The following is an 8571-nucleotide window of genomic DNA, read 5'->3' on the forward strand; positions in this document are numbered from 1 at the left end:
TGTGAGACAGGATGCTGGACTAGATGGACCTTCACTGGTCTGACCCAGCAGGGCTCTTCTGGTGTTCTTATCAGGAGAAGGCCTCGGCCTCTCTGCCCTGTTGTTGGCCCTCCAGAGGAACTGGCTGGCCACTATGTGAGACAGGATGCTGGACTAGATGGACCTTCACTGGTCTGATCCAGCAGGGCTCTTCTGATGTCCTTCTCAGGGGAAGGCCTCGGCCTCTGTGCCATGTTGTTGGCCCTCCAGAGGAACTGGCTGGCCACTGTGTGAGACGGGAGGCTGGACTAGAGGGACCCTCCCTGGTCTGACCCAGCAGGGCTCTTCTGATGTTCTTATCAGGGGAAGGCTTCAGCCTCTCTGCCCTGTTGCTGGCCCTCCAGAGGAACTGGTTGGCCACTGTGTGAGACAGGATGCTGGACTAGATGGACCTTCACTGGTCTGACCCAGCAGGGCTCTTCTGGTGTTCTTATCAGGAGAAGGCCTCGGCCTCTCTGCCCTGTTGTTGGCCCTCCGGAGGAACTGGCTGGCCACTGTGTGAGACAGGAGGCTGGACTGGATGGACTCTCACTGGCCTGATCCAGCAGGGCCCTTCTGATGTTCTTACGGAGTTTACAAGAACCAAATAGCAGAACGGTAAACTTCCTTCACACTTTAGGTTTAGGGAAGAGAGTTCTGTCGTGTAAAACGAACAAGGGGAAAGTGGGAGGGCCACCCCACGAAGCAGTGAGGGCACAGTACTTTTTTGGGAGGCGGCGGGGGCTTCTGCTGGAAAGCCAACTTCACAGCTTCGGCTGCCGACTCTGGCTCTTTGACGATGCTCTTCTTGGAGTCCGCTTCGGACAGCACGACGAAGAAGTGGTGACACTTTTCACATTTCACAAAGCGGGTCGAAGCTATGAGAACCACAAAGAAGCACTAGTTAAGAGTTATCACACAGCAGATAAATCTACAGCATTTCAAGCAGTTACAGGGAATGGATGCAAGTCCAGAGAAACAGTCCACCTCCTATTTGTTGACAAGAAAGGAGCCCTTTAAGCCATATTTTGTTTTTTGTAAGTTCATACTACGTTCATTTGAAATATGGTATTACAGGAAAGTTTTAGGAATACTGTGGGCTGCCAAAAAGACATATAAGTGAGTTCTCGATCAAATCAAGCTTGCACTCTCTGTAGAAGCTAAAATGACAGAACTGGGGCTGTCATCCTTTGGTCACATTAGGAGTAGAGATATAAAATTTCCGGAAATTTTGAAGCTCGAGAAAAACCTGTTTTTTTGCCAGTTTTTTTCGGGGGGAAATGGAAATTTTCGGAAAAATTGAAATAAATGCTACATTAGCATTTCTTTTGTCTTTTCCAGATTGAAAGTCATTCTGTTACTTTAGGAACATAAAATATGACTATGGACATTTTTACTTGGCATGAAATTATCACAACTAGCGTATTAAAAATATAGTGTATCCAAACAATGATTACAAACAGAATATACCCACCCACATGCAAAAACAAAACTGAAACCTTTTTATTTTCTTGTGACAATAGCACCTCCTAAAGGAAGAAATGCATCTTGTTCTTGCATTGGAGAGTTCAGTTTGTAACCTAGGACTTGCTTGTCCTCAGTGCACAGAAATTAGATCAATCTGATACCATATATATATATATTTAGAAATGATTTGGAAAATATTTGAACACCTTGTCTTAAAATATTTTATTAATCATGTTAAAATAAAACGTTCCATAATCAATTTTTTTCTTTTCTTTTTTCAATTTTTCCAATTTTTCAGAAAAAAACAAAAAAGGCTTCAGGGAAAAAAACGGGGGGGGGGAATGGTTTTCCCCCCGAATTTTTCCGGTTTTTTTCCGGGCCTTCACATCTCTAATTAGGAGAAGACGAGAGTTACTGGAAAAGACAATAACACTAAGAAGAAGCCAGAAGGAAAAGAGGAAGACCCAACATGAGAGGGATGGATTTAAGGAAGCCACCTGCCCTCAGTTTGCAAGGCCTGAGCAAGACTGTTAATAAAGTAATTAATTCATAGGGCTACCATAATGAGGTTATTAATTCACAGAGTTGCCATACGTCCAGAGCAGCCTGATGGCACTGAACACACACAGTACTAAATACGTAATAAACCATTCTGTCAAGCTGGTTAATGCTTGGGCTTAATGCTGACTTAGAATGATTCTGTTGAATTCTTCTGCCACTGGAAAGATTTTCATCTGCAGAGTCCAACTTTCTCACCTCCCCCCCACGACAGTTCAAAATGCCCCTCCCAAAGTACAACTTGTGGGGTACAGGGGAATCCCAGGAACTGCATGGAGAAATCGGTGAAACCAACATCCCCACCAGAATCAGCAGAAACCCAGCAAAGGATGCAGCCCATTTTCTATTTTTAAATCTGGATTGAATAAAAACCAAAATGTGTTTTCTGGAAAAAAAACAAACTGCATGCACAATTTACCATTGAAAAGACTGTTCTGTCACCTCTGTTTTCTGCAGTCAACAGACTTTTTTACACTTTGAAAAAAGTATCAACACTCTAAATATCTCAAAAAGCCTTTGAGGAAAAAAGCTGTTAAGTACAATGATCTGGTACGGGCTATTTCATCTTGGATTTAAACATGTTGCCTTTTTGGTCCAAGAGAAGAAATATCCTGGCCCCCCCCCCCCATCCATTCCGAAAGCTCAAAGTGACCAAGTAGTAAATACTTCCATAAAGCCTACTTTCCAGATCTAGAAAGGGGAGCAGGCGTCGGCCAACCAGGTGGAAAAATGTTCTGGATGGCTGAAGGGTAACTAGATCCAATAATCCAAAGCCTCTAAGCGGAGAAGGACAGCGGTGGCTTTCTACTTTCCAGGAAGAAATATGACACCAGCCCTTTATATATGCTGCTCCTATATATTTATTTATTTATATTTAAATTTATATCCCGCAGCTCGAGACCCGAGTGCCGCGTGACGGAGTGAGCTCCCGTCTCTAGTTCCAGCTCCTGCCAACCTAGCAGTTTGAAAGCAAGAAATTGCAAGTAGATAAATAGGTACTGCTTCGGTGGGAAGGTAACAGCATTCCATGCGCCTTGACAACTAGTCATGCTGGCCACATGACCACAGAAACGTCTTTGGACAGCGCTGGCTCTTCGGCTTGGAAGCGGAGATGAGCACCGTCCCCTAGAGTTGGATTCGACTGGGCTTTCGAGCAAGGGAAACCTTTACCTTACCTAATAAACAATCAGTTCCAGCTTTGTGAAAGTTGTTTAATGGGGCCCAGTAACATTTCCCCGAGACAGAAGGCTTATTACTTGACAATGCAGTTCTAACATGTGGCCTTACTCATGTCTGTAAACAAGTGGAATTTAGGGGACACGTTTGACGCCTTATTTGTGAAGGTTCTCTTGTAAACGTGTTGTCAAAAACTAGGGGTGTAAATCATTAAACATTTAAATGTTAAGGATTAGTTTACCGTTCTGTCATGCTGTAAACCTTTGAATGTTTCCCAAGGCTTTTTCAGGATTACCTAAGGCCTGCGGAACAAATATTGTCCAAGGCTGGCCTGACCAACTGGAATAGATAAAGTTGTACAGCCATATTGGTCCACACAAAATCCAAAACCAAGGACAAAATACCTTGTGTCAGGACCAACCAAACTGACACTGGGCTATCCATTTGGTTGGTCTTAAAAAGGGTATGACACAAATCTGGTTCTTAGTTTTGGACCCTGCTCTTTGTCAGCACTCAAGTGACACTGGAGCATGTTAACTTTTCTTAACAAAAATCCATAGCAGAGCTAATTATATATATGTGGGTTACACAGATAGTGAGTTTGTTAATGTTTAAACATTCCAATGATTACATCTTTGTTGGTTTAAAAGGTTTCTTCTTTGAATGAAATTTACATCCCAACCTCAAACCAAATATACCCACTCTTAAGGACGTCATGTTTCCAGTTTTCCAAAGTGCTTTTGCAAGTTTCAAAGGCTGAACAAAGCAAGAAATATGAAGAGTGATCGACATTATTTTGCTCTAAGGAGCAATAAAGTAACTCCTTCAAAAATCATTTTTTAATTTTTAATCCATTTAATCCATTTAATAACATGGGATCGAAAAAGTGGAAAACTGGAAGTCAGATTCAATTCTCAGCAGCAAAAATTCTATACAGAGAGATAAATGGTATATGGAGTAAAGGTTAGAGAGTAAGACTAAAATTGGGAAGACTTGGATTCAAATCCCCACTCTGCCCCTGAAGCTGGCTGGGTGACCTTGGGCCAGTCACAGCCTAACCTACCTCACAAGGTTGTTGTGAGGATAAAATGGAATAAAGAAGAACAATGTAAGCCACTTTTGGGGGCCCCATTAGGGAACTATGCAAGGTATGAATGAAGTACATAGACAAATAAAAACGTTTCAAGATAGAACAACCCAAAACTTGAACCAAAAGATGAGAAACAGCAAGTGCGATAATGCCTTCAATGGCCACTACGAAAATTTGGTCTTTTAGGCATGCACTAACACAGCCAGTTCATTGGGTCACTGATACCCCCCAGTACGAACTGGCCTGGGTCAAACCAGGCATGACAGGGAAGCCGCCCTGGCTGCTAAGAGGTCGGCTCAGCTCCCATGTGAAGTGACTGGGCAGAATTTTTAGAACAGAAGGTGAGAGCAGGTGAAGTTCTGACTTTACCTCCGTTTGCTGCCCCTGGATGTGAGCCAGGTCGTTGGGGAAGTGCCCAAAGTGATGGAGCACAGCAAAGAAAAACAGGCGAGGAGGGGACGGCTTTGGCTGCCCTGCCCGCTGAACATCAAACAGATGTTCTCCCCCAGGAACGACACACACGGGCATGTCTTAATTCACACCGATGATCAGAAACGCAGTCTGTGTGCTTGGGGCTCTTTAACTTGGAGAAACTACGGCTGAGGGGGTGACATGATTGAGGTTTATAAGATTATGCGTGGGATACAGCAGGTGGAGAAAGAGGTACTTTTCTCCCTTTCTCACAATACAAGAACTTGTGGGCACTCAATGAAATTGCTGAGCGGTCGGGTTAGAATGGATAAAAGGAAGTCCTTCTTCACCCAAAGAGTGATTAACGCTTGGAATTCACTGCCACAAGAGGCGGCGGCGGCTACAAGCATGGACGGCTCCAAGAGGGAATTAGATAAGCATATAGAGCAGAGGTCCATCAGTGGCTATTAGCCAGAAGGTATATATAGGGACTCTCAGTCTGGGGCAAGTGATGCTCTGTATTCTTGGTGCTTGGGGGGGGGGTCAACAGTTGGAGGGCTTCTAATGTCCTGGCCCCACTGCTGGACCTCCTGATGGCCCCTGGTATTTCTGGTCACTGTGTGACACAGAGTGTTGGACTAGATGGGCCATTGGCCTGATCCAACATGGCTTCTCTTATGTTCTTATGTCTGGGGCAGTGACACTATGTATTCTTGGTGCTTTGGGGGGGCAACAGTGGGGGGGGGCTTCTGGTGTCCTGGCCCCACTGCTGGACCTCCTGATGGCCCCTGGTATTTCTCGCCACTGTGTGACACAGAGTGTTGAACTGGATGGGCCACTGGCCTGATCCAGCATTGGCTTCTCTTATGTTCTTATATGGAACAGAGGTCCATCAGTGGCTCTTAGCCACAAGGTATAGACAGGAACTCTCAGTCTGGGGCAAGGGATGCTCTGTATTCTTGGTGCTTGGGGGGGGTGTCAACAGTTGGAGGGCTTCTAATGTCCTGGCCCCACTGCTGGACCTCCTGATGGCCCCTGGTATTTCTGGCCACTGTGTGACACAGAGTGTTGGACTAGATGGGCCATTGGCCTGATCCAACGTTGGCTTCTCTTATGTTCTTATGACCACCCTGCACAATGCAGGCTGGTTTTGCCAGATTCTGGAAAGACGGGGAAGCCCACCAGAGAGTTTTGATCAGCCACCTCATGTTCCTGATCACTCCCAAAGGGGAAATGCCAGGAATGATCTACAAAGCGGCAACCACCCTCCCTACTTCTTTCCCAAGCCGCCACCGGACGTGTGGCCGGACCTCTAGAAACCAGCTGTACTTTCTCTACACTCCCGTTCTATTTCTGGTGTGTGTGTGGGGGGGACATGTAAGCACTCATACGTTCATGATCGAAGCCCCGATAGCCCTGGAACTCATCGCTGGGCCTTCTAACACCAGGGATTTAAATACTATATTTGTGACCATCAGTTCTTTGCAGCCGGTAGAAACAAACATACTGGTGTACCTCTGCTAAAGGTAGTATTTCCACAGCTGAGACACCAACTTTGCGGACACTATTAGATTACAAGGAGGCTGGCCCTTGCAATGAACATTTGAGCTACACAGTCCACAGCAGTGTTCCCTCTAAGCTGAGTTAGTGTGAGATAGCTCACAGTTTTTTAGCCTCCGGCTCACACATTTTGGTCTCAGCTCAGGAAGGATGGCTCCGGAGCAAACTAATTTATGCAGTATCCAAATCGCTCGCTCACAACTTTAATGCCAATAGCTCATAAAGTAGAATTTCTGCTCAAAAGACCCTACAGCTTAGAGGGAACATTGGTCCACAGTCCTCTTCAGTCAAAAGTATAAAGAGAGGGAGGGGGGGGGAGACAGAGAGAGAGAGAGAGAGAGAGAGAAAGAGAGAGAGAGCCCAAGAGGGGGGGAATATACCAAATCTATTGCTTCTCCTTTAAGAGTAAGGAAACTTCACGGGCCTCCACAGAAGACACATCTATTATAAGCAAAACAAAGCTCCAAGAGGCCAGAGCCAATTCCTTCTCCTGTCCTGGAATGCCCTCGGGCCCATGCTTGCACCGCATGACTTCTTGAGCGTAACAAGGCCAGACACGTGAAAAACCCTACTCCAGACCTTTGTACCCTTAAAGGCTTTTTGGAAACCGAGATTACGTGGTCAAATACCAGGCAAACTCGCTTCTGACGCACAGCAACCAACATGCCAGGAGATTCTTGATCAACAGGAAGTTGTTTTCACACGTGCATAAAACAGCGGATTGCTAATGTGTTCCTATATTTGGCCAGAACCACAAGTTGGCCTTCAATGAGAGTGAGGGCGGAAGCATGCAAGACCATCTGCAAACACGTCTACAGTGACTGCGGAGACAACTTCCCCAAAGAATGCTTTTCGTGCAACACAACCACCACTGACAGTTATGCACACTACAAGAACAAGATGCACAGATGTGTGCAAACACCTGCCCTCAAAGCTATACAGTCGGACAGACATTCTGTGGAAGGCACACAGGAGACGGAAAGACACTTCCATTTTCGCTCTCAGGGCATCAGATGTCAAGATGCCAACCCCTGTGCACAGCTGCAAAATGTTTTCCTTCTCAAATGCCTGCATCTGATTGCTTATTTAGAACACTTAGGTGCTGCCTCTTGAAAAACCTGCTCGAAGCAGGTTACAACGAAAAGAACAGATTTTCAGGAACCAGTTTCTCAAAGGAATGTGGGTTTTTCCAGCCGCTGTGACGTGTCATCTCTTCAGTTAGAAAAGCCCCCGGGGGATTTCCTCTGTCCACTTGGCTGCTCCCACCCTCTTGGTGGTTGACCTCTGACTAGAGGGGAGGTGGCTGCTCTGCCTTGGGCCTTTCCCCTCCTCTCTATGCTCCCTCGGCTTCAGTGCGCAAAAAACCCTGGATGAGACCAACTAACTAGCCTCCGCCCTCCCTTGACCATCGGCCTTCTTCCTCTGACGGCGGGTATCACTGGGGCAAGGGCGGCACCACTTTTCTGCTTGCTTCAAGGCTGTCTGCTGCAGCTCCAGCAGGTGCTTGAGAGACGTCATTCATACCGGCTCCTGGCTGTAGTTGACTCGTGGCCCTTTGGGGCTCGCTGCTGGCAGACCCAGCCTCAGCAGGGAACAGTTTGGAACTGGCCTGCAGACGCACCCTGCCTGCTAAGACACGCTTCCAAATCTGTTGTTTACAAGGAGGTTTCAGGACTGATGCAGTGCAGGGGGACCCACAGAAACGGATTCTCGACCTGGACCTCAAATTAGATATGAACATCCATGGGATACGGAGACAGGGAGGTCTGGGTTTGAATCCCTGTTCAGCCAGGAAGCCAGCCAGGTGCCAGGTAGCCCTGTCATAGGTCTGGAACGTGGAGGGGTGCTCTCCCGTCTTCTGTCTCAGCTCTCCCTGGCTCACCAACTGTTTGCTGTCTTATGCTTGACCTTGTAGATGCTCCAGCTGCAGTTTTACTCGGCTGGGAAAGTCAACGTTTTTTTGCTTTGCCTGCTTGGTTTGCCTGCACGTGCAAGATGTATCCATTGGCTCATGCTTACAGGGGGGGATGTTTGATTCTAGTATAAGTTGGAGGCCCTAGTTTTGGCGGCCATTCCTGACACAAGCTGTACACGTGTCTCTAGTACTGGATTTACCAATAAACAGTTATCTTCTCATGAAGCCCTGTGTTGCGTAATCTAACTAAGGACCCGGACACCAGGCTACTTCGGGCCAGTCGCGCATACTCAACGTAGCCTACCTCACAGAGCTGTTGTGAGGACAAACCGGGAGGACCGTTCTGCATTTCACTTTGAGTTCCTTGTAGGAAGAG

The 8571-nt window shown here is 46.6% G+C and overlaps 1 protein-coding gene across 2 annotated transcripts in view; it reads right to left on the reverse strand.

Moving 5' to 3' along the window:
• CLPX (caseinolytic mitochondrial matrix peptidase chaperone subunit) overlaps positions 1-8571 on the reverse strand; it is a 52621-nt gene that overhangs the window by 31358 nt on the left and 12692 nt on the right. For both annotated transcript variants that reach the window (XM_015412015.1, XM_015412014.1), the window contains exon 4: positions 742-896. In XM_015412015.1, the coding sequence (XP_015267501.1) occupies positions 742-896 (155 nt within the window). The remainder of the gene's footprint in view (positions 1-741; positions 897-8571) is intronic.

The sequence above is a fragment of the Gekko japonicus genome, unplaced genomic scaffold, assembly GCF_001447785.1.
Source record: "Gekko japonicus isolate JY-2015 unplaced genomic scaffold, Gekko_japonicus_V1.1 scaffold864, whole genome shotgun sequence".
Classification (NCBI taxonomy): domain Eukaryota; kingdom Metazoa; phylum Chordata; class Lepidosauria; order Squamata; family Gekkonidae; genus Gekko; species Gekko japonicus.